At 53.7% G+C, this 25,939-nt stretch overlaps 1 protein-coding gene across 1 annotated transcript in view; it reads left to right on the top strand.

The window, feature by feature from the left end:
* Positions 1–13,716: 13,716 nt before the first annotated feature.
* TMPRSS6 (transmembrane serine protease 6) overlaps positions 13,717–25,939 on the top strand; it is a 37,842-nt gene continuing 25,619 nt past the window's right edge. The window contains exons 1-4 of the mRNA XM_059936897.1: positions 13,717–13,876; positions 19,322–19,518; positions 24,171–24,304; positions 25,527–25,594. Coding sequence (XP_059792880.1) covers positions 19,323–19,518; positions 24,171–24,304; positions 25,527–25,594 — 398 coding nt within the window. The 5' untranslated portion in view covers positions 13,717–13,876; position 19,322. The remainder of the gene's footprint in view (positions 13,877–19,321; positions 19,519–24,170; positions 24,305–25,526; positions 25,595–25,939) is intronic.

Below are 25,939 nucleotides of genomic sequence, written 5' to 3'. Positions count from 1 at the left end.
TTGGCACAGTGCACTTGGCACTCCATCATATTCCCTGGGTGAATTGATGAACTATCTGGCATCACCTTGCCTGGGCTCCCTGCGCCCAGCTGCCTTCATGCAGGGGGTACCATCCATCTCACAGGAGCACCCCTGGCGCCTTGACATTTCTGAGGTCAAGACTTGGAGAGGTTGCGATCCAGGCCCATTATATTCCAGCATGCCTGCTTCAGCGAGAGGCTCATCCCCTCACGTGGCAGACTCCCCCGCCACACACAGCTAGCCCCTTCCTTCTCGGTGCTCCCCACCACCCATCCACTTCTCTTCCCTCTGTCCCTGGCACTGATCACACCTGTGATGCCTATCACAACCTCCCTTCTTGACTGGAGTTCTTTGGAAGGCAGGGACCCCAGCAGGTCCCAGCTAACCCCAAGGTGTGAAAACACAGTGCCTGCACTTATAGGCCATGCTTGCAGCTGATTGGGCACCTGACACAAGCCCACCCATAGGTTCATCAGCAGCCTATGAGATGGCTTAGAACAGAAGCTCTGTCCAATCAGGGAGGCTGGGCCTGAGCTGGCCAATCAGGTTTCTCTCATTCTTGGGCATTTGAACACAGGGCGGGAGGGTGGCCCCAAGGAGCAGGTGCATGTGGAGAAGAGCCCCAAAAGGCTAGAGAGGAGTTAGCAGAGGGGCCTGGGCTCCTATTACTAATACTCCTGCTCTCCAGGGGGTTACTGCATTTCACTCAGGATTCCTGTTTCTTCTATGTCCAAAATAAACTCCCTTTTCCTGAGGTTGTCTGAGTCTTGGATCCTTACCATGGAATAGCTTAATTACCGGGCCATCCCACTTCCCACCTCCTGCCATATGATGCTGTGTGTTCTGGGCCATAAGTCTCCTCAGTCCTGAGCAGAGCATCAGACCCAAGCTCAGTGCCCACAGCTTTGCTGTGTGTCCTCGGGCAAACCAGGAAATCTCTCTGCAAGTGAATTTCCACTTTGTAGAATTCTTGGGAGAGTTACATTTCTCAGGCTTTGGTCATGTGTGTGTGTGTGTGTATATATATATATATATATATTTTTTTAATGATCTGTGTGTACCATCTTTGTTATTGTTTACTTAATATTTTTCTTTAAATCAATTCACTTTTTGTTTAATACTTTTATTTAAAGAAAAAATTTTATATTGGTTCTGTAAATGGGAAAACTGATATTCACTGTAAATAAAAGGTAATGATACAAAGTAAGTACAGTAAATCAAAATGTTTCAATATATTGCCTCCTGGAAATCTGCTCTATCTCTTAGTTTAAAGGGGAGATAAGCAAGTGCTGGGAAGCTGATGAAGACATGCCAGAACCAAACAGAGACTTCTTCCTTGAGAAAATGCAGAAGGATTGTAAGGGAAATATCTTTTTCACTAAAAGGAGTCAGATTTATCTTATTCGGTGTCCAGGCACCATCTGATATGGTCTCATGGGAAAATATTGCTCTTGATTTTATATCTATCTATCTCAAGTATCCTTGACTCTGAAAAGTTGGACCAGATCATGAATAGCAATATCTGGCATTCATAAATCTGCACTCACGGCAGACATTGCTAATCAATTGCAGTGGTGCCTGGCAGACATTGCTAATTGACCATACTCCTCCTTTCTCTGGAGCTTGGATGCAGCCTTAGTTTCTGTAGGCAGGCCAGATTGATCACAGCTGGTACCTGGTGACATGTCTAGGCCAGATAATCCCTCAGGTTCTTTCCACAACAGAAACTATTGTTCCTGACTCCGATTTTCTAGGCAGGGAAAACTGAGGCTGATATGGTGGAGGCTGGAAAGCTGAGAGGGCCCTATGAGCAGGTACACCCAGGGAATCCAGCTGTCCTTATTGTGTCTGATGGGAGACCTGAGCTGGTAGTGAGTGGCATAAGGGACTGCCTTACACCAAGTGGAGATGGACTGATGGGCCAGAAGCCACAATGTGAATGTCCAGTGTGGATTAGAGTATGGGCCTTGGGAGATGGAGCAAGGAGGGAGCAGCTGGCAGGGGTGGAAGGAATGAAGGAGAGACAGGCTTGCCTGGGTCAGATTGCAGGAGAGAAGAGTGGCACCAGCTGGGGACCAGGCAGCCTAGGGCCTTGGAGAGCTGTCAGATGCAGAGCAGGAAGCAGGAGGCAGTCAGGGCAGATCGGGGTATAAAAGAAAAGGGAGGAGAGGTGGGAGGGCCTTCCAGCCCCTCAGGTCTCCAATTTCTTGAGCTGTATTTGTTCCTTCACTTCCTCAGTCCCCCACTATCTCTGCTCTCCTCCTACCTCTCAATTCCCATTCTAAGCAACTTCCAATGTCTGCAGTTACCAAGCAAATTACGGTGAACCAGTTCATAGCTAGGATGAATAATTTACCACTGGCCTCCTAATTATTGGGGACAACCAGGATAACTTCAAAGATCATCAAGAAGCACATTTAAAAAGTGGGAAGAAAGCTAATATTTATGTTCCAGACACTTTTCAAGCATCATTTCATCACCTGACAAGGACCTTGTGAGGCAGGTGTTATACTCCCCATTTTGCAGATTAGGAAACTGAGGCTCAGGGAAGTTAAGAAATGTAGCTGATTGTTGGTGGATCCAGGATTCAAGACATGGTCACATCTGGCCATGCCACACCCTTGCCTACATCCCCAGGGAAACCCCCAGTGACTCCCTAAACCCTCAGGACACTGGCTGAACTCCTTAATGAAATAGTCAGTGCCGCGGGGACCTCAGGCAGGTCTCATCTGCTTTCATGCCTCAGTCGCTCCATCAGTGAATGGGGTAGTCAGACTGGGTGATTTCTAAGTGCTCTCCTAGCCCTGATAGTCTGTGGTTTCAGGTGCCACATGGAATGTGGCTTGTGGCCATATTTCACTTCAAGAGTGGGAGGCTGGGCCTGCGGGGGGTGGGCATGAGAGCAGGGACCGCAACTGACTCATTTGCTTTGGCACATGCTGCTCCCTGGGTTTGAAACAGTCCTGCCACCCAAACAATCCACTCCTGGACTCTTACACATCCCTCAAGACCTTCAAGCATCCCCACTTGTCGGAGGCCCTCTAATTCATTCCAATTAGGGTTAATTACTTCCTACTACTGTCTCCTCCTGAGACTGCTCTTTTCGAACCATCTTTTGTGCTATGGGCCAGATCCTGTGCTAGATTCTGGGGATACAGGGGTGATAATAATGGCTATGTAAGAAAATCAGCCAGAGCCCCATTAGCACAAGCTTTATTTGGGAATACCAGGCGTAAGAAGACTCTGAAGGAGCTTCTAACTTGGGGAAGGAAGACAAAATTTTGTGCAGGGCTGTAGTAAGGGGCAGCCAGAGTTCAGCTTGTATTGGAAATAATTGTTTGAGGATGGTTCTTGGAAGAGAGAGAAATTGTTCTTACAGATCAGTAGCCACCGTTTGGCAATTTGGATTTTATCAACAGGCAGTGGGGGAGGGACAGCTATGGGGACGAGGACCTGTGAAGGCCACAGTAGAATGTTCTCCATCCTTCAGAGTCTCTTCAAGAGGGGCATTTGAGCACTTAGCAGGCATCCGGCTCTGCTCTAAGTGCATTGTGTTATTAACTCACTTGATCCTTACAACAATGCCACAAGGGAGGGGCTCTTCTTACCCATTTTACAGATGAGGAGACTAAGGCACAGAGTGGTTAATGACTTGCCCAAGGCCACACAGATGGAACACAGTGGAGCAAGGATTTGAACCCAGACAGTCTTTAGCACTCACGGGGGCAAGCTCTTTACTGCTTTAAAGTGTGGTCATTCAGGGATCTCATACAATCTCTCAGCGACCTGGCAAGACAGGAATGACCAAGATTCTGGGTTCTGCGTCACAGATCTGGACAGGCAGCCCTGAGAGGACGGCGCCCTGTACAAGGCAACACAGTAAGTGTGGGTGGAGGGATGACTAGAAACTTGGGGTCTCACCCCTACATCTTGCTGTCTCATGGCCACTGTCTTTGGGGGCAGGGAGGGGGGGTTGGGTTGTTGATTAAACTTGAGCTCAGCACCAGCAGCCTGGGCCTGGCCCCTGTGACAGCCCCGGGACATCCCCTTGGCTGGCTCTGAGACATTTTCCACCACCGCAGATATGACACACATCCCATCGCAGAGCCCAGGAGGGAGGGTGTCGGACAAAGCTGTGAGAAAGCAAGGCCGGAAGTGCTGAGTGGGGGGAGAGTTGCTTGTGGGGAAAAAAGGTACCCAGTCTACAATTCCAGGAAGTCAGGATGCAGAGGGGAGGGAGGAGCTGGCGGGAGATGCATCATCTTCCATTCCTCTGTGCACCTGGCTACACGCCAAGCCCTGGCCACAGAGAGGAGGCTGGCAGCTGCCTGGTCTGCAAAGAGCCCCCAGCCCTGTGGGGGAGGGCATGACCACGGAGGACACAGATAAGCCAACTGACCGTCACAGCCTCCTGCCGCGGAAGGCAGTCAATCAGAGCCTCTATTGAAAATGGTCGACCTGGGAAGGCTCTGGAGTCTCCTAACTCAGGCACGGAGGGTGGAACGTTGTACGGGGCTTTAGCAAGAGGGGCTCAGCCGCATTCGACTAGTTTCAGATACACACATAGTAGTCTCTGCTTATCCGAGAGGGACACAGTCCAGACCCCTAATGGATGCCTGCAACCGAGGATAGTACTGAATCCCGTATATACTATGTTTTTTTCCTATACCTACATATCTATGGTAGATTTTAATTTATAAATGAGGCACAGTAAGAGAATATCTGAACTGCCAGCGTCAATAGTCTTGAGTTTTGGGGCCATTACTTAGTAATATAAGGGTTACTGGACCACAGCTCTGAGATACCGCGACAGTCCATCTGATAACCAAGGTGGCTATGAAGTGACTGACAGGCAGGATATGCTGGACAAAGGAATAATTCACGGCCTGGGTGGGGCAGAGCACAATTGGAAATTTAGGAATTGTTTATTTCTGGAATTTCCCGTTTCATATTTTTGGACGGAGGTTGACCGCGGGTAACTTAAACCTCAGATAAGGGGGGATTTCTGAAGTTGGTCGAGGTTGGCTCTTGGAAGAGGGAGGAATTGTTCTGAGATTCATTCATTCACTCATTGTGCATTTACTGAGAGCTTATTATGGGCAGGGCACGGTGCCAGTTGCCTGGGATGCAGCAGTGGAAGAAACACCATCCAGCCTGTCCTGAGGCCCCTGCAGCCCCTTTGGGACAACCGGGGTGGTGGTTAAAGCACTAACTCTAGACCTAGTGGCCTGGATTAAATCCTGTTTCTGCCACCTACCAGCTGTGACCTTGGGCAAGTGCCTAAACTTCTCTGTGCCTCAGTTTTCTCATCTGTAAAAAGGGAGGAGTACCAGGACTATGGTGAGGATTAAAGAAGTGAGTGCCTATAAAGTACTTAGGAGAGACGAGCTGGCTTCAGGGGAGATGGGACAGGGACAGGGCTGTGACCAGGGGAAACCCAAGGGCCGCAGGTGTGAAGGCAGCTGGCTTGCTGGGCAGCGTCTCAGATGTTCTCTGCTGTCTTGGTGGTGCTGTTCGGGGCGGGGCTGAGCTGGATGCCGCTGCAGTGTCTATCTCCCCCCAAGCACCTGCGTAGGTCTCAGGGGATAGTGGTCTAAAGCGTGACCCTCCCTATGGGTACTCAAATGCCCAAAGGGATGAATCTCTGACAGGGGGATTCCGGGAGGTGTGAGAAAGGCAGAAGGAAAGCTACTGCATCTTCTGCCTGCCTCTCAAATCCATCCATGTGAGCTGCCACCAGCCTAGTCCAGAGCCAAGGGCACTCAGGCTGTCCCACTTGTCCCAACTCTGAGCCACTTGTCCCCTTTGAGGCTCAGTCTCTTCGTCTGTAAATTGGGGTGAAAGGTGTGGGCGAGGGGAAACTGTCTTACCTTGAAGCTTCCTTCTGGCTGAACCAGTCTGTTCTGTGGCCTCCGGAAGGATTGGGATGGGGTCCCCACTCACTCGGCTAAGATGACCCAGAAAATCTGCCATTGCAATTTTCCTCCCCGATCCCCACCTCAATTTTAAATGCCTGGCGGAGCTACTAATTAGGTAAACCTCATGTGACATGATTGGTAGCCCACTCTGCAGCAGGCAACCCATGCCTCATGCATTCTGATAAACTCGTTGAGCTCCTCCTGTGTGCACGGCATTGTTCAAAGTAGACATTTGGATTGGAGGGAGTTGCGCTTGCTTGGGTCAGGGCTTGCTGTTGGTCAACCCCAGTGTTTGAGAGGGTGCCCCTGGCCGAGGGTCCAGTGACTCTTGTAAAGATAGGTGCAGGAGAGCGCCAGATGCGGCAGTCAGAGCAAGCAGCCAGGAGCTAAGTCAGCAAGTGAAGTCTGTTGCTTGTGATTTATGCAAATGTGAAACTAACAATGAAACCCATTACCGCTAGGATCCCAACCCAGATGCTGATGTTGATGTGAGAAGGAGAGGGGGGCAGATAATAGCAACAGTATAGAAGATGATGCCAGCAAAGTGCAGTGAGCACTTAGTAGGTGCAGGCACTGTTCTAAGTTCCCCAAGTAGGTTATCTCTTTCAATTTTCACACCACTATGGTTATTGTCTCATTTTATGTATGAGGAACCAGAGGCACAATAAGATCCAATAACTTGTAACTCAAGGTCATGTGGCTTATAATAAGAGTCAGAGTCAGGACTTGAACCCAGGCTGCTGACTTCAGTACCTGTGTTTTTAGCCCATACAGTGGAGACAGTTGAGAGTGGTGGGGTCTGTGCTGTACTGAAATCACTCAGGGCAGCCACCGCTGATGGCTGCCACGTTGGGAGGTCGACCAGATCTTCGAAACATTTAAGGGAAGCTGGAAATTCAGCTTTTTATGTGTAGTGTCCTGATTTTTAAATATTGGCAACTAACTTTAAAAAAAATTTAAAACACAAGCAGGCCAAGCAAAATGTGTCTGCGTAGGAGGAAGAAAGGAAAGCCATCCTCTGGGATTTATGGCAAAAGGTCGCTTCCCCCTGATCTCGACCGGGCTGGGTGCTCCATCCTCCTGCCCCTGTGCTCTGAGCCACTCTGTGAGCCTTTGCTGGCCCTGATCCTCAAGATCCCATCCATCACGCATCCCAGCACCTGCCACAGGATGTTCATTGAGTGAAGGTGTAGACTGTGAAGGGGAGAGGGGAGGGAGGGGCAGTTACATAGAGGTTCCAAGAACTTGGACTTGCATAGAAATCAGAAACCAACGTGGATGGCCAAAGGGACAGAGCCCACAGGCATTAGGACCTCACGCAGCCCCACCAGCACGAACAGCTGCCCTGATGACATGGAGTATCAGAAGAGAGGCACCATCCAAGGCCGGAGCCAGTGCTGGGGCTGCCTCTGAAGGGCAGCAGGAAAGGGGCTCCTTGGAGAGCAAGGTCCGGACCCTCAAACTCAACTGCCTGTAGGGAGGAGCTCCAGCTGCAACAACATTTGAGGCAAAAAAAAAAAAAAAATATATATATATATATATACACACATACACACACAGAAAAATATATACACAGAAATATATATATAATATATATATAATTGGAATTCTGTGTGCCTTGGCACTTTTTGTTAATTCTCCACCTAAGGACATGCATGTTCAGTAATGATATTGCCCTTCGACCTTATTTTTAAACGTTTAGTTTTGGACAGGATTCAGGGAGGAGCACAGGACTGGGAACCTGGTGATGTGGGTTCCAGCCCCACCCCTGCCTCAGCCTTGCCACATGACCTTGGGTAGTTCCCCACAACCCCCTGCCTGGAACCCCTCCTGCGGGGACCCCACGGTGGAGGAGGCCAGGCTGAATGACACATGGAGAGTTTCCATTCTGGGTCCCCAGCGGCCTGGCTTGAGGCGGCGCTTCTCAAACCTCAAACCCCCGATCAGAAGCCACTCCCCTGATGGCCCGCTGCGAAAGCAGCGAGAGGGCAGGCCAGGGGCCTGTGAGTTCTCCGCCAGCAGACAGAGGCCAGAGGCCAGGGCCCAGGAGGGCCGGGAGGGCCAGGAGGGCCAGGAGGGGAGGGGTGGCAAGCAGGGAGGGACACACACCCAGAGGGGATGACGTCAGAGGGCTCTGAAGTCAGGGGGTCCTGGCTGTGTGACCAAGAGCAAATGACAATTGCTTTCTGAGCCCCACTTTCTCACCCGTCAAATGGGGTAAATGGGACCATTTTTCTTATTAGGGGACGAGACCAGCCCTGTGTCTGGTTAGCAGTAGCATAAAGTCACAGAGTCTTAGCCTCTGTAAGGGTCTCGGAGGCCCTTAGGACCTTGAATCCTTCTGCAGGTGAGGGACCTCAGGCCACCGAGGCGGTGACTCCTGAGAGGTCTCGCATTTGAATAGATGGTAGCCCATCCTGACGGATTCTCCTTCCCTGAGGCACTAAGGAGCGTCCCTAAGTCTACCGAGGACCCTGTCCTCCGTCTACTGCTGTGATGACAGAGTGTCTGCCGTGTGTCCCACTGCCTGTGTCCCCCCGGGCTGGGCTGCATCCCTCATGGGCAGACACTGAGACTTGCTTGTTATCATGGCCTTGGGGTCCACATAGGCCAGCACCGCGTAGGTGCTTGACACCTGTTTAAAGAAGGAGCAAGCGAGTGGACAGAGGTGACAGAGGGTCCCTGGAGGGACCTGCCTGGGCAGCCTCTGAAGGCTTGGTCAAGGCAACGGGAAAGGTGTGTGCAGCTCACGGGGTTTCCTTTCCTCCCAGCCACATGGAGTCTCCAGAGGTCGCACCTGTGTCTGTGTAGGAGAAGGGCGAGGAGGGTAGGAGCTCAGGCGTAGAGAGAGAATAGGCTTCGGAAGTGACGTGAGGACTCAGGGTGACTCGGACCTTTGGAACAGCAGCCCACAGCATTGTCAGTAGCCAGCTGGCTCCCACCCTCTCACCCTGCCTGTAACAGGCTGAACTGTGTCCCCCAAAAGATATGTGGAAATCCCAAGCCCCAGTAGCTCTGGATGTGACCTTATTTGGATATAAGGATCTTTGCCGCTGTGACTAGATGAGGTCACTAGCGTGTGCCCTGATCCAATATGACCGGTGTCCTTGCAGGAAGAGAAGAGACACTGAGAAAGATACACAGGGAGAAGCCCACGCAGTAAAGGAGGCAGAGGTTGAAGTTACGTGGCCACAACCCAAAGCAACACCAAGGAGACCAGCAGTCACCACAGCTGGAAGAGGCAGGAAGGGTCCTCCCTTAGAGCCTTGGGAGCGAGCGTGTTCCTGCCAGCACCTTGATCTTGGACTTGTAGCCTCCAGAACCGTGAGAGAATGAATTTCTGTTGTTTTCAGCCACCCCGTTGGTGGTACTGTGTTAGGACAGTCCTAGGAAACAACTACTCCACCTCGGGGCCTAGAAGAGCTTGGTTTTCCTAGACACTGTCTAGACGGCGTCTGGCAGGGGCACCCGGAGCCCGCCCCTCACCCCTCACCGCAGCCCCAGGGCTGTGAGCCCTGTGCTTCCTCAGAGGGTTTCAGGGGAGGCTCAGCTGGCTGAGATCCTTCTCCAGGGTGGGACCAGAAGGGGAGCTCTCCCGCTGTCTCCCAGCCTGACCCCCCTGGAACAGCACCATCACCCCTGTGCTGGATTGAACAGTGTCCCCAGAACCCATGTCCACCGGGAACCTGTGAACATGACCTTGTTTGGACGCATGGTCTTTGCAGATGTAAGCCAGTGAAGATGAGGTCATCCTGGATTAGAGGGGGCCCTAAGTCCTCTATGACTGGTGTCCATATCTGAAGAAGGAAATTTGGACCCAGAGACACTGACACACAGGAAAGAAGCCACATGACGATAAAGGCAGAGTTTGGAAGGATGCTTCTCCAAGCCAAGAAACGCTAAGGATTGCTGGCAACAGCCAGAAGCTAGGAAGAGGCAAGGGAGGATTCTTTCTTCCTTCAGAGAGAGAATGGACAGACATTTGATTTTGGCCTCCCCTCCTGAATTGTGAGAGAAGAGATGCCTGTTGTTTTAGACCACCCAGTTTATGGTAATTTGTTATGGCAGCCTAGGAAACCGATACACTTCCCATCAAAAAGACCAGTTCCACCCGCCCTGGGCGGTGCATCCTGGGGCAGGCCAACCTCCCCTCTCAGAACCTTGGTCTCTTCTTCTGCTGAGTGGAGACACATAGTCCCACTTCCAAGCCTGGACCTGAGGCTTCACTGTGAAGGGCCCAACTGGGGGCCCAGAGCTCAAAATACTGTGTTATCATCAATGGAGTAGACAGGAACTGTTACTTGTTCACTCAACAAATGTTTGCTTGTCCTGTGTGCTAGGCGGTGTTCTAGGCTGGGATCCAGCAGGGGACCAGACAGACGAACGCTTTGTCTTCACGGGCCTCACGGTCTAGGGGTGGAGAGAGCAGGGGGAGATAATGTCAGAGACACGTTGTGACGCGAGCTGCATCTGGGCTGCTGGAGTTCTCTCTGCGGGGCTTTCCTGAGTTCAGACCAGGTCAGCTTCCCCAGCCTCCTCCACCATGACTGAGCTCAAGACACTGCTAAAAATGCAGATATTTGCCTCTTCAGCCTCTCTGGTGGCCAGCTGTGAGCACTTGCTGTGTTCACACAGCACAAACAGAGTTGCTGTGGCATTTGCCCAGCACCTTGTGTTAGTTTGCCTGGGCTGTGTAACAAAATACCCAAACCAGGCAGCTTTTCCGGCCTCGTGGCATGTGGGATCTTAGTTCCCCAACCAGGTATTGAACCCATGCCCCCTGCAATGGAAGCGCGGAATCCTAACCACTGGACCGCCAGGAAATTCCCGGAACTGAGCAGCTTAAACAATGGCAATGTAATGTCTCACGGTTCTGGAGGTGAGAAGTCCAAGATCAGTTCGCAGGGTTGGTTCTTTCTGGGGGCTGTGAGGAAGAATCCATTCCACGGCTCTTCCCTACTTTCTGCTAGTTTGCTGGCGATCTTTGGCTTGCCTTGGCCAGAAGAAACATCATCCTGATCTCTGCCCTCATGTTCACGTGGAATTCTCTGTGTGTGTGTGTCTGTCTCCAAATTTCCCCTTTTCATAAGGGCATGAATCATATTGCACGAGGGACCCACCCTTCTCCAGTGTGACCTCATCTTAACTGATTACATCTGTGACAACCCTATTTGTAAATAAGGTCATATCCGGAGGTACAGGGGCTTCCATATATGAATTGGGGGGGAGGGCAACACATCACAAGCATCTTCTCTGGACTACCAGGAAGGCAGGCAACACCCATCCCTCTGGGAGGCACCCATCCCGCTGGGAAGCACCCAGGGCTGAGGTCAGGGTTGTGACTTGCCGCCCCCTCGCCTCCCTCTTGGAGTGTCAACTCATCTTCAGAATGTCTTATGAAGGGGGATGCTGATGTCCAACTGTCTTCCTTTCCAACCGAGGACTTTTACCTAACATCCAGCTCTGTTGAGCAGACGTCAGACGTGTCTCCTTCATGTCCCTGTCCCCAGTACCCAGCACAGCCTGACACTTTGTAAGTGCTTAATACATTTGCGTGATTAACAAACCAGGAGTCGTGAGTTCAAATTTCACCAGGGCCTCGTCAGTTTCTGCAAATTGGGGCTAAAAATGGTATCGACAAAAGGGTGGTTGTGAGAAGTAAATGATATAATGCAAGAAGTGCTGGGCACAACGCCTGGTCCATAGTGAGCCCTCCTCACAGCATCGGCCAGGACCTGGAGGGTGAGGGAGGGTGTAGCTGCCTGCCCCTGCCCCTGACTCCACCCTAAGCTTGGATGGAAAGAAAGGCAGCTAATGTTTTTTAAGGGCCTCCCGCATGCCAGGCACAGCGTCTGCCGTTCACATCCAGTTCCGTCTTTCTGCCTTCCACAACCCAGCCTTATCATCCCCGTTCCACAGGTGACAAGACGGCAGCTTGGGGAGGTGATGTGCCTTGCCAGGTCACAGCAGGTGGAAGAACTGAGATTCGGGCCAGGTCCTCTGTTCTCCAGCCCCCAGCTGGATCCTTGTCGCCTGAGTGTGGTGCACATGCTTAAGCCTGTCTCTCCCTGTCCTGCTGGGTCAGCCTGCTGTGCCCCGTGGCCTCCAAGCCTCACCAGCCAGGCCTCCAGGTGGTTTCTCTGTCCCTGCAGACCAAGGGGAGCCAGTGTTAGTGTGAAATGCAGATTCCCAGGGAGCAGAAAGGCCTTCATCTCCTGTTTGTGACCGTGTCCTGCTGCCTCAGGGACGAGAGTCTCCAGGCCATATGGTTGCCCCGTTGACAGAGGGCAGCCTGTCTCAGTGGCAGTCTCCACCCACAGCTCTCTGAGCAACGGGGGAGTTGGCACCCTTGCCCCTGCTTTCAAACGCCTCCCTTAACCCTTTGCTGCCCCCCCCATGCCAGCCCTCCCCCCCAGGCTGTGGCCAATCGATGGCTGGGCGGCAGATAAGTACAGAGGACGTGATTGCACAAGATCTTCTGCTTTTCAAAGACTGTCCAGCTACCAGCCTGCCTGGTCCGGGGGCCTGGGCTGCTTTGGAGGTGGACAGAGGCAAGGCTTGTGGGTGTCTCTACCTGCCCCCCAATGCTCCTTGCTCCCCTCCTAACCACCCGTCCCTTGGAACGTTTGCAGGGGGGCGGGGCCAGGGCCTGAGAGGAGGGGAGACTGGAGGCAGTAGGGAGAATTGTACAGGGCTGCGGGCAATGGAGGGGGGGCAAGGCTGGGGTCCTTGGTCTCAGGTCAGGGTTAGGCCCTGGGCAGAGCTGAGGGGTAGTAGAAGAGGGGGAAGGTGTTCCCACCCACCGAATCTCTAAGGTGTTCCCCACCCAGCCCCTCAGTGTGCCCCCTACCTGAGCCTGAGCCCAGCCATTCCCCTGCCTGGAGGTGGCCATCAGTCTGTACACACCCAGAAAACCCTGGTTCCCAACACATACTTTGGAGCACGGTCATGTCTAAACCCACCAACTCTGCTGCAGCTCCGTTCAATACCACACTTGTGATCCCAGTGTTCTGTTTTGGACAAATGTGATATTTTTTAAAAATTTTATTGAAGTATCCAATGTTCTTGTAGTCACATTAAAAAACATAAAAATAAGCAGGTGAAATGAATTTCAATAATATATTTTATTAACCGTATATAGCTAACATGTTATCATTTCAACATGTGATCAACATAAAAAATGCTTCTTGAGCTTATATTACATTCTTTGCGCTCAGTCTTCGAAACCTGGTATATATCTTGCCCGTGTGGCATGTCTCAGTTCAGACTGGCCACATCCCAGGGGCTCAGAAGCTGCATGTGGCCAGAGGCCACCAAAATGGACAGTACAGCTCTCTAGAATCAGGTAGAAATTCAACTAATTTCCAGTTAAACAGAAAATAGCACCAACGTCACCCCAACTCCATTTTTCTCCCCTCCCGTCCCCAGAGCACAGGGGCCCAGCCTCCTTGTCTCTCTCGGAGGCACTGGCTTCTCTGGTCTCACCTGTCCAGGTAAGGAGACCCGCGTGAGCCCCTGCCCACCCTGCACGGGCCCCCGCACAGCCCCCAGTCCTTGGTCACCCCACTTCATGCTCTAGGGGACCAGGGGCTGTAACCAGGCAACGGGCCTCGGGGGAGAGCTCAGATCTCCTGCACCTGCCCGCCAGCCTCCGGGGTGCCCATGGGGCGGGGTGAGGCGGGGCGGGGCACTGCCTGCCTCCTGCCTCCGGCCTGTTTACGTGCTCAGTCGCAGCGCTGTCCCCAGCCCAACAGGAGGCCCGTGGAGCCTGGGGCCACAGGCCACAGGGGACAAGGGCCAGACACCCCGGCCATGGCTGTGGGCCATTGATCCAGCCCAGGCTGGCTGGGTAGGGGGTGGGGAGACCTTGGTCTGGACAAACAGAGGCTCCGAGGTCTGCGTGCAGCAGGCCCGGCACCCACCTGCCACTCCCAAAGGTAAGCGGGGACCTCCAGGCCAGGGGACCAGGATCTATGAATGACCCGGTGACAGCGTCTACCCGGAGAGCCAGGCCTGGCTCCCTGGGGCTTAAGCCAACTGCCCTGCTCCGAGGCCTGGTCTGCTGGGCCTCACGGGCCAGAGAGTGACCCAGTGCGCAGAAGGCGAGGGGTCCACAGGGCTGGGGTCAGAGGCCAGGTGTGTGGACAGGCGCGGGGCAGTGGAGGGGCTGCAGGTTCCGGGGGCTGGGACGCCTGGGGCTCAGCTGGGGCTGGTGGACTCTGGGGCAGGGACGGGGCAGGGGGGAGGCCTGGTCTGCCAGTCTGAGCACCCCATCCTGATTCTGGGCTGGACAAGCTGCCCCTCTGTACGCAGGTACCCCACCTGGGCTTTCCGGTGCAGGAGGCCGGCCCAGAGCCCCCGGCCACTGCACTATACAGGGGGCAGGCTCAGAGTTGAATGCGGCTGTGTGTGTGTGTGTGTGTGTGTGTGTGTGTGTGTGTGTGTGTGTGAGCAAGCATGCATCTAGCAGTTTGTATGTCACAGATAGCTGCGCGTGTACTTCAGCATGTTTCCATCTATGTACATCTGTGTGTGAGTTTATGAGTTTGTGTACGGCAGGGACTTTCACCCGTTCCCCCCAAGCCTGGGGACTCAGAGTCAAAGCAGCTCATGGTAGGGATTGACTCTAGGCCCGAATGGCCTCCCTGGTAGGTCCTAGATAAGAATCTCAGCTCTACCCCACTCTGCTCTGCCTTACCCTGGCTGAGTGACCTCGAGTACGTCCTTTTCTCTCTCTGTACCTCAGTTTCCCCAACCATTAAGTAGAGACAGCAAGGCTGCTGGAGGTTGACATGGAATTCAGCTGTGGCGACAGCCAGCACGGGCTGGCACGCGGGAGGAGGAACGGCTCTGCCCCAGTGAGCTCAGCCTCCTGCGCACAGACCGAGCACCCACCAATGGTCAGAAGGGCAGGAGGGGGTGAGGAGCAGGTGCCAGGCTGGGGTCCAGGTTCTTGGATCAGGCGAGAAGCCTCAGGCCCCTGTGGAAATTGGGGGTACACCCAGTCCCTCCCTCCAGGCGCTCACCTTCAGGGGGACACGGGGGACAGAAAGAATACCCCCAAGATGAGCTGTGCATTGATAGGCGTGGCCCAGGATGCTTCAGAGAAGCAGCCACCCCTCCAGAGGCACTCTGGGAGGGCTGCCAGGAGGAGGTGAGAGCTGAGCTGAGGTGTGAAGGGGCCAGGTCAGGAGGTGGGCGGGCCGGGTCAGGAGGTGGGCAGCCCAGGCAGAAGGAAGAAAGCAGGTGGTAAGCAAGAACTTTCAGGGTTCAAGAAACAATTGTGTGATGCTCTTCATCTAGCGCAGGCTAAGAACCCTAGATCTGTTAAAGGTTTCTACCATCTTCATTTTTAGAATCAGTCACCGGGAAGTCCAATGTTGCTGGGGTGCAGCAAGAGAAGAGCGGGAGAGGGGAGAAGGAGGCAGAAAAAGTTGGCCAGGCCACACGTGCACCCAGCGCCCCGGCCCAGCAGGAAGGAACCACTCTCTGCTCTCAGTGCAGGGCACACAGGGCAAACAGAAGAAAGCCCCTACTCTGGTGCAGCTTCCAGCCGGGGAGGACACAGACCAAGGACACGGAAGCATATCCTGCCATTTTAGTCTTGAAAAGAGCGATAAAGAAAAATGTAGCAGAGAGAGGGGAGTGGTCAGCGCAGGTCTCACTGAAGAGGTAACATTTGAGCAAAGACTTGAAGGAGGTAAAGGAGCAGGTCATGAGGCAAGACTGAAGGAAAAGCATTTCTGGCAGAGGGAACAGCAAGTGCCAAGGCCCTGAGGTGACCTGTACTCCATCTGTTGAAGGTCAGGAGCTGGGTGTGGCTACAGTAGAAGGAGGGAGAGGACAGAAAGGCGCACAAGGGCCATATCACGGAGTCCCTGGTGGGCTGTGACGAGGGCTTTGGGTTCTGGTCTAGGCGGGGCTTGTGAGCAGGGCACGTGGTGAAGACCCCTCTGGCGGTCACGTGGGAATTGGCTAGTGAGGGTGGCCGGACCGGAGTCAAGGCGACAGATGATATTGACTTGGATGATGGTGGGAGCCACTGAGGTGTCAAGAAGAGGTTGGGTTCTGTGGGTAGTTGGAAGGTAGAGGCACAGACTTTTCTGGTGACTAGACCCTCAAAACAATGGGGGGACCATTATATAATAAGAATAAAAGACAGGAGCTTGGGGTCATCTTCACAACTGTCAGTTGTCACAACTGTCCACCTCCTGCTGGGCTATCAGCCACAAGAGGATGGGAATGAGGTCTCTTATATTCACCAGTGTGACCCTCGTGCCCAGCACAGAGCCTTGGCACCAAGCAGGTGCTCAATAAAAATGGAGGGGCCTGGTGACTGAATCTAGGACCCCAGAGACCAGCACCGTCTTCCATGCCCTTGCTCCTGAAGGCAGCAAGATGTAGGAGAGAACACTGCACTGGGAGTCTGGGGCCCTGGGGGCTCTACTCACCCATTCTTTTTTTTTTTTCTAATTGTATGTTTTTCAATTTTAATTCAGTTTTTAAAGGTGACTTTCTACTCATCCACCCTTTCCCGGAGGATTCGTTCACGTGGCAGGCCCTGTGCTGGGTTCTATGGGGATCCAGAGGTGAATAAGACACAGCCCCGCCTTTTTTGTGGGGGAGAGAAATGAAGCCAAAAGCCAGTCAGATTGTTGATCTGACCAAGGGCTGCCTAGGGGAGGAGGTGGCTTACTCTCCAGGGCCCAGAGCCCCATCGCTAGGCAGGTGGCCTTGGAGCTGGCCTTTAAGGGTCCCACCGTCCTTTAGGCAGAGGGTGTGTCTGTACAAAGGTGCATCTGGTGGACCTGCAGGGTGATGTGCGTGACGGAAGGTAGGGCTCCAGGGGCGAGGGCAGCAGCCTGGCCATGGAGGGTCTTGGGTGCCACGGCAAGGGGTTTGGAGGTGGCTGGGAACTTTGAGGGGATTCTGAGCAGGTGAATGGCTGGAGGTGGGCAGGGAGAGCTCTCTGGTGACAGCGTGGAGGAGGGGCTGGAGGAGGAGCTGGGAGGCAGGAAAGCAGTTGGGAGGCTGCCCCAGGAGTCCAGGTGGGAGGCAATGGGAACCCCAGGTGTATGGTCCCCCAACCAATTTGGGCTGTGTCTAATCTTAGGTTTTCTGAAAATGGGACCTTCTGTATGTAATACTCAAAGTTCTCCCAGATGGATGTGAGAGCCATTTATGAGGGAGGCAAAATCCATGGAGTGAAAGCCTGGCTTGGGGGATGGGGAGAGGAAGGGTGAGGCGTACTGAGCATCCTACCTGGGACTGCTCTCCTAGATGCCTCCTCTAATGGACCTATGACCTTCTCTGAGCCTCAGTTTCCCCTCGTACCCTGTGAGGCAGTAGAGCATAGTGGTCAAGGCGTTATTCTGGAGACAAACTGCTTGCGTTTGCAGCCTGGCTCTGCTGCTAACCAACTGTGGGATCTTGGCCAAGTTGCTCAATCTCTCTGTGCCTCAACTTTCTCATCTGTAAAATGGGGATAATAAGAGAACCTATCCCCCCCCCCCCCCAGGTCTGTGGAAGGCTTACATGAGACAGTGCGTATAAAGCAAGGGAAACAATTCAAATAAATGTCAGCTGTGATCACCTCTGTGCTCCCCGAGTCCCCAGTATCTCCTTGGTGATCCAGACTCAGAGTAAAATAAGGATGTGCCTCTCTGGCAGAGGGAGTGGACCTGGGGCTGAGAGAAGGCAGAAGCCGGCCCGTCACTGGGATCTCCCGGCTCTAGCCACCCACTCAGCTCACGGGGGACAGCCAGTTTCACCAGGGGTGCCCTGGACACTCTGGACAGTGGGCGGGGATGGTGGGGCTGCCTTACCCATCGCAGGATCTTTCCCATCCGTGGCCCTGGCCCCGTGAAAGCCAGCAGGGCCTGATACAGATGTCCAGATGTCCTCTGGTTGGGGTGGAGGGGAGTCCTATACCCAGGTGAGAATCACCAGCAGTCGCCTCCCTTCCTTGCATCCATGGGGGCCACTCAGGAGATCCCTGTGGCTGGAGCCAGAGATCCTTGACTGAGAACCTTTGAGCATCACAAAAGATCCCCGTTTTCAGAAACCCTCTGTGTGAAAATCCAAGACTCAAAGCAAAGGACACCCCACCCACCCACCCACGCACACCTGGTGATGTATTTTAAAGCCGCAGTGGCCTTTTGGGATGTGGTAAGAGGAGGCTAATTTCCCACTTGCTCTGCTGGTGGGTGGGCGAGTGAAGGACCTTCTCTGGACTGTGGGAAAACCTGCCAGAGAAGCCAAATAGCACTCAGAAGTTTGCCTGAGGGTCTAGAGACACAGCCGCAGGTCTGGGGCACTGACCAGGGTGGCATTCAGGTATTATTTCATCATGATTTGTTAATTAACAGCTCATTTACAGGAAGTAGCCCAGAGTAGTGGAAAGAGCAGGGAGTCAGACACCTGGGCTCGACCCCCACTTACCTGCTGTGTGATCTTTGGCGAGTGGCTTAGCTTCTCTGGGCTTCAGTTTTTCCATCTGCAAAATGGGGCTGGTTGTCAATGCCAGACATTCAAATCACATTGGGAAAATGAGGCTAGGAAAACCCTGGACTGAGTTGCTGCTAAAACATCCTGGGTCTTAGTTTCCTCATCTGTTCAATGGGTGCAGAACCTTGAAAGGCTTTTGGAGGTTAAGCAAGATAATACATGTAAAGTGTCTACACAGAGTGGGCTGAGGAAGAGCACGGGGACAATGGTCCCCACATCCTGGTGACCAGAGGATTAAATGGGGTGATATCCGTAAAATGTCTTGCACAGACACTAAATAAATATAGTTTTTGTCTCCTTCTCCTTCCTCTGCCCCTAAGAGACTTTGGGGCAGTGGGGAGACAAGAGGGGCGGCGCCCCTTGGAAGGCAGTCCCTGGCTCAGCACAGAGCCGGCTCAGGGCTTCTGGGGGAGGGCGAAGTGAATGGATTGAATCGATGTCGTGGAAGCTTTGCTGTTGAGAAACAGGAGGAAGGAAAAAACATCCCCTGAATGGGAGGGAAGCTGAGGGCAAGAGGAGCTGGTTTACAGAAACGTGTGCTCCATGTATGCACCCCAGTTCCATCTGCGGGTACCTTGGGGGGTGGGGTTCAGGCAGTGAAACCTCCATCTCTCCTCTGACCGCAGATGCAAAGGTGGGGATTCTGGAGCCAGACCAGGTCCAGCTGGTCATCTGGGCGAGTTGCTCCGAGACGTGCTTCGCTCCTCTGTGAGATGGCTCAGTGCTCACTTTCAATTACTGCTACCTGGCGTTATTCTCCTCCTCCTCCTCCAAAAGGCAGGGGTGCCGTCTTACTTCTGTGCAAGGTCGGCGTTCAGTAAAGGCTCCCTTGCAAATGCCAGGCTGTTTCCAACCCTGGTCTGTTTCCTTGCCAGGATGCCCATGGCCGAGGCCCCCCAGGCGGCTGGCGGGCAGGGCGATGGAGGTGATGGCGAAGAGGCAGAGCCGGAGGGGATGTTTAAGGCCCCTGAGGACTCCAAGAGAAAAGTCCGCGACTACCTCCGCCTGGCTCCCCTGTGGCTGGCCCTGGTCGTGTTGGCTTCAGTGGGGGTCCTGCTCTGGTACTTCCTAGGTAAGTGCAGGGCCCTTGGGAGAGGTACCTGGGGAGGACTTGGGGTGGTCGAGGGGGCACAGCAGGACAGATCAGGATTCCAGGCTCAGCAATGCCTAGAAACCACTGTGCGACCTTGGACATGCACTTCTCTCTGAGTCTCCCTTCCTGTCCTGTGAGATGGGAGTGCAAGTTCCTTGCTGGGGCCCAGTGCCCCCAGTTCCCAGCAGCTGCGGAAGGAGTGCTCTCCCAGTACCCAGTTCTTGTCAAGTGACAAGCTGAAGGAGTGTAAACATTGCCTCCCCTTGCCTGCAGCCCTCCTGGGTTGCCCCTGGGGCTTGGAGCCACCTGGCTCAGCTGGAGGAGGCCCAGTGGTGCCGGTGGTGCTTGGCACCAATTAGTGCTTCTGTTCACTTGAGCCCGACCTGGGAGCTCTTCTAGGGTGGGGACCATAGTTCTATCACCTCTGGGTCTCCAGGGCCCAGCATGAGTGGGAATGAAGGGGAGGGAGTCACAGAACTCAGGTGTCCAAGGGGGTGTCCATGCACACAGATGGCTTTATACCCCAGCATGGGCACATGTGGAATTCAACCCAGAGGGAATGTGGGCGCGGGGGGCAGGGGAGGGCAAGAATGTCCAGGGCAGGTAGCTCAGGCGTCTCCCATGTCCTGAATTTTGGCCCTCCCTCTCTGGTATCACAGCCCTCAACCAGTCCCCTGGAACCCCAGGAGCAACTGGCCCATGTTCTGGATCCATTCGTCCATCCTTCTATTCATTCATTCAGTACTGAGGACCTCCTATATGCCAGCTCTGTGCCAGGTTGTAGAGATAGTTCTGCTCTCACCATAAAGCTTGGCATGTGCTAGGACAGAGAAAGCTGATGGGGCCCCAGTGGAACCCTAGCAGGGACAGCCCACCTTGCCCAAGTGATCAGAGACCTCCCATTAAGCACTCTGCAAAAGTTAGATCATTTTCTTACTGACTGCATCTCCTGGTGGAATTTCAGGTCCACTGAAAGGAATGGGGACCCATTTTGGAGCAGCCACTGGGGAGATCAGCCTCGGCCCAGCTCTAAAGGGGGTCGAGGTGGGGGGTTATTCTGGAACCCCCGGGTCGAAGCTGTTAGGAAGCCTGGGTCTGATGAGGACCCACCTGCCGTGATGCCGGATGGATTGTGATTCCGTTCAGAGCCAAGCAACACAGGCCGGGAGTGGAAGCTGTGTGTATTTCACTACCGGCAGGAAGCCAGTGCCCCAGATAACACGGGGCTGCCGAGGCCTCCTTAGGCTGCGAGATAATTAGTCTTCAGGGGAAACCATAGAGAGTCAGGCTGGAGGCCCAGGAACTCACCTGCCAATTGTCTTTCTTCTCAGAGTCTGATTTCTCCTGATTACACTCCTAGAGTGAATCACTCCCCTGGGGGTGGGTGCTCCGCGGGGCTGAGGACCCAGGGGGTGAGTGCCCCAAAGCCTCCACTGGGGGAAGCCAACCCCTTCCCCAAAGGGATGAGGACAGAGGAGGCACTTTAGGAGATATCTGAACGATTCCTCCCGCGCTGGGCCAGGCTGGGCTCCGGGTACCGGGCACTGGGTGAGGAGATGGATCAGAGACACGCCGTGTCTGGTCTGGAAGGGGAGCTGGACAAGAGGCCTGTTACACTGGAACAGGATAAGCCTGAAGGAGCGAATGACTGGTTAAGTGGCAGCCTGACCCAGAAAGTGGCCCAGGAGAGGAGAGGGTGGGGGCCGGCTTCCCAAGGCCGGTGGGCCCTGGGCTGGTCCACTTGGAGCCCTGTAGTGGGGCCCTTCATGCCGCCCAGCTGTATTTCCCTGGTCTTCTCCTTCTCCTGCTCTCCTGGGCCAGTTTTATGCTTTCTTCTCAAACCTCCCTCACCCCCCCACCCACTTTGCCCCCTGCTTCAATGAGAAAACGGAACCACTCCGAAGAGAAGCCCCATAGATGCCCTCCCAGCTGTACCCACATGCTCGGCGCTCCGCCCATCCCCACGTGTGAACCAACCCTGCCCCATCTAAAGTCAGCTGTCCTCCTGGCCCAGATCCCACTCCCTTTGTCCTCGTGGTGGCCGGGCTCCAGCCATGTCCCCTCTCTCCTCCGGTGGCATCATCCGTCACTGTACAGCGCTTCTCATTGCTCCTGTACCGAATCCCTCTCGTGCCTACACACACACACACACACACACACACACACACACACACACACAGAGCCATTTCTCTACTCCCCTCTGCAGCAAATCCCTGTTGTTTGAAAACGCTTTGGTCTCCCGTTCCACGCCTCTTTCGGGCACCCTTTCCGATCTGACTCCCTGCCCCTCACCCCCGAAACTCCAACAGTGCTTGTCAGGGTCACTAGTCCTCACGTTGCAGAATCCAGCGGTCAGTCCTCGTTGCATTTGTCCCATCGGCAGCACATGACCGGGTGCCTCCCTGCCTCCTCCTTGACACGTTATCCTTACTTGGCTTCCAGGGCGCCCACACTTTCTTTTCCCTCAGTTCATGGTGGCTTCTCCTCCATGTCCTTTCCTGGTGGAGGGACCCTCCTCCTCCCTGCTTCCCCACCCCCGACATTCCCTTATCCCCTGAAGATTCCCAAATTTTCATTTCCAGTCTGGGCCTCTCCCTTGAGCGCCACTGTATCACCGGGGCCTGCCCCTCCTCCAGGATGTCTAAGTTCATCTCAGACCCCACTGACAGTTAACTCTCTTGTGAATTGTCAGTCTACCTTTTGAGTATATTTTAAAGGGGCTTTCATTTTTAATTGATGTTTACCAGTTGTTAATATAAAATGATATTGAGCTATTGATTTTCCATGTTTCAGAGGCAATGTGTGTTTATATATAAGATTTTTAGAAGTTCGAGATGTTGAGAAAATGGTATATAACTTTAGGGTATCATCAATAGTGACCTAAGAAAATCCTTTAAAATTGAAAAAAAAATGGAGAGAACATCCCAGGTGGTGGCCGTTCCATCCTTCCCGTTGCTCCCCTAACTGCTCTCCTTCTTTTACTCCCCAGCCCCAATTTTCCACCAGCACACCTGGTCCTCTCTAACCCCAAAATATACCCTGACTCCAATCACTTCTCTCCCTCTTCACTGTGCAGCCTGGTCCAGTCTCCCCTGGACCACTCTCACTCGGACGACTGCAGGAGCCTCCTGTAGGTCTCTCTGCTTCTGCCCTTGCCTCCTTAGGGCCTGTTCTCAACACAAAGGCAGAGGGATATTTTTACAAAGCAAATGAAATCATCTGACTTCTCTGCTTAGAGCCTCCCAGGGCTCCCGTCTCACTCAGAGCAAAAATCAAAGTCCTCCCAGGGCCGCAAGGCCCTACGTGACCTCCCCCTCGCCCATGTCATCTCCTCCTGCTCTCCCCTAGCCCACTCCTTGCTGTTCCTCAAACATCCAGACAAGCTCCTGCCTCAGGGCCTTTGCACATGCCGGTCTGCTGCCTGAAATGCTCGTCCCATAGATTGACATCCACATGGCTGATACCATCTCCCTCTTCTCTGGCCTCCAAGTTGCAGCCCGCACCTGCCCTTGATTTCCACGCCACTTACACCTCTAACGTGTCATGTCCTATGTTTGTTGTTTATTGTCTGTCTTTCTTGTTAGACTACAAGCTCTGAAGGACAGGCTTGTTTTTTCTTTATTATTTTGTTCATTGTTATACTGGTATATTCCCAAGTGCTCTAGGCCAGTCCCTAAACATAGCAGGTTCTCAATAAATATTTATTGAATGAATGAATAAATGACTGAATAGGGGTATAAACCCTGGGCTGTGAATCTATTGTCTTCACATCAGCCGAAACAATCTTTGCAAAACGGAAATCTGATGACATCATCCCTGATTTTAAACCTTTCATGGTTTCCCTTGCTCATTAGGGAAAGACCAAAATCTTGCCCTGCTGATGTCTCAGTCTCTTATTACCCCTCCCCGCTAACTGATTGCTCCAGCCAAACAAGCTTTTGGCCGTGGTCTTTACCATGATCCCTCTGTCGCAGGGCCTTTGCACATGCTATTCCTGCTGCCCTGAAGGCACTTCCCTCTTTCCCCTCTTCCCAGTTTACTCTCCACTCCTCCCATCTCAGATGGAGGGTCACCCCGGCCCAGGTTTTCTTTGTCATGTCCCCCCCTCAATAGCACCTTGTGCTTCTTCAAGATGCTGCTGGCAGATGAATCCCACAGGTTGTATGGTTACCGGGGGAACATCTGCCTTACCCACTACTGTCAGCTCCACACAGGGAGACCCATCTGTCTTGGTTTATTAGTGTACCCCACATAGTAGGTGCAACCTGAACAACCCGCTGGACAACACAGAGGTGCTAAACCAAGAACTTGACCTTCTGGGCCCATGTGGGTTCCTTGGCATCTATGTCCTGGACTGATCACTGGGTCAGCTTCTGCCTGGGAGCCTCTGGGACACCATTCATCAGTGGGCCTCTCTCCTCCCTGGCGTTGTGGGGCCAGTTTGCACAAACTACACAAACTCTGAATGACAATGACAAAGATGATGATGATGATGATGGTGGTGGTGCCTTGGAGGCCCAAGATGCTGGAGGCTGAGCTGGGGGTTCAGGGTGGCAGAAGAAGGTGTGGGGGACACAGGAGCCGTCCCCATCTGCTCCCTTGCTTAACTTTGCTGGTTTCTTCCTGGGTAGGGTACAAGGCGGAGGTGACGGTCAGCCAGGTGTACTCAGGCAGCCTCCGCGTGGTCAATCGCCACTTCTCCCAGGACCTTGCCCGCCGGGAGTCCAGTGCCTTCCGCAGTGAAACCACCAAAGCTCAGACGATGGTAGGAAGGATTGCGGGGATGGGAGGGAAGGATGGTGGGGACAACAAGGGAGAGGGGAGGGGCCTGATCACGTCAAGCCAGTGGGTTAGTCCATCCAGAATATTCACTGGGATCAGAGCCCTGTTCCAGGCACGATGGAATGGAGGTGATGTAGGGTGGTGGGAAAGTTAATGGGCTCTGGGGTCAAATGCACTTGGACTAAATCCTGATTGTGCCACTTAGTAGAAGCATGACCTTAGGAAATTAGGGCAGTGCAGGGATGCTGCCAGGACCCACCCACACACCCTCTCTTGCCGGGCAATGGCTTACTTCACTGGGATGGTCTCCCACGGCCAGCACCTGCCACTCTTAGGCCGCAGGACAGCACCCTGAAGGGCGGGCCGGAAGTGCTGAGGAGTTATTCCCAGCAGCAACCCTCAGACTTTGAGAGATGGAGAAGGTGGATAAATACCCCGGCTCCCTTGGCCCTTGGCGGGAGCAGTTCTGAAGATGCCCCCGCAGTCACTCAGAGGTCCCTGTCGGATGGCACCTCAGTTGCCCACAGCTCTGGCCGGCGCCTTCACAGCCGTGAACGGCTGCCTCCCTGCCCATCTGTCTTCCCCACTGGTGTTCCTTGGAATCACCTCCAAATAAACCACCTGCCTCAAGACCCGCTTCTGGGAGACCCACCCAAGGCTCTCTTTCCTTTCGTGTAAAGTGGAGTGATAACAACAGTGCCTGTCTGCAGGGTTGTCGTGGGGTTGAAATGAGAGAGGAGAGAGTGTGGACATTACCTCTGTGCCGTTCAGAGTGCTTTAAGAACCCATGGTCCTGCCATTCCACCCTGCCAGCGGCACTGCCACTGAACACGTGCAAAGACCAACCAGCTGAGCTCCCATGGCTGGTGGCTGGGGCTGAGGAGGGGAGCCCAGTGGGGCTTCTCAGAGTCGAGGAGTGACTTTTGATGAGGGGGAGAGGCCACTGGTGGTCTGACTGAGGTCAGAGCTGGTAGACGTGGAGGTGTCAGGGGCAGCGCCCGGGTGTAGGGGGAGGGGTAAAAAGATGGAATGAGGTTTGTTTCCCGGCGTGGCCACTGCCCACCGTGTGACCACGGGCAAGCCTCTCTACCCCGTAGGCTCCTCTGTCAAGCAGGGCTGCTGGGAGGGGCAAAGGGCATCCCAGGGCAGGAGGGGGTTTCTACAGAGGGTCACCAGGAGGCTCTGCTTGTTTCCCCTCCTTTTAGCTCAAGGAGCTCATTGCCAGCACCTGCCTGGGTACTTACTACAACTCCAGCTCCGTCTACTCCTTTGGGTGAGTCTCCCGGGCCCCACGACCGGCCCCTGCTAGAACCTTAGACTCAAAGAATGAGAGACACTGTAGGCTTCTGAGGCAATGGCTTCATGTTTTAAAATGGGGAAACTGAGGCACGGAGAGGAAACTTGGCTTCCTGTGTGTGACCTCCCTTCACCCAGCTTGGCTTTCTCATCTGGAGAATAGGCACAATGGTGTGGTAGGGATTACCCTAGACAGTGGCTGTGGGGCCCTTAGCAACAGCCTGACGGGTATCAGGTGAGGACATGGAGGAGTGGTAGGCAGCTGTCCCATTCACTTATGACAGAGTCTGCAGCACACAACCTAACCTCTCGTGCCTCAGTT

This window comes from Balaenoptera ricei, chromosome 10 (genome assembly GCF_028023285.1).
Source record: "Balaenoptera ricei isolate mBalRic1 chromosome 10, mBalRic1.hap2, whole genome shotgun sequence".
NCBI classification, from domain to species: domain Eukaryota; kingdom Metazoa; phylum Chordata; class Mammalia; order Artiodactyla; family Balaenopteridae; genus Balaenoptera; species Balaenoptera ricei.
Note: the sequence above shows the minus strand (reverse complement) of the source record. Positions and strands in the feature narration are given on the sequence as shown.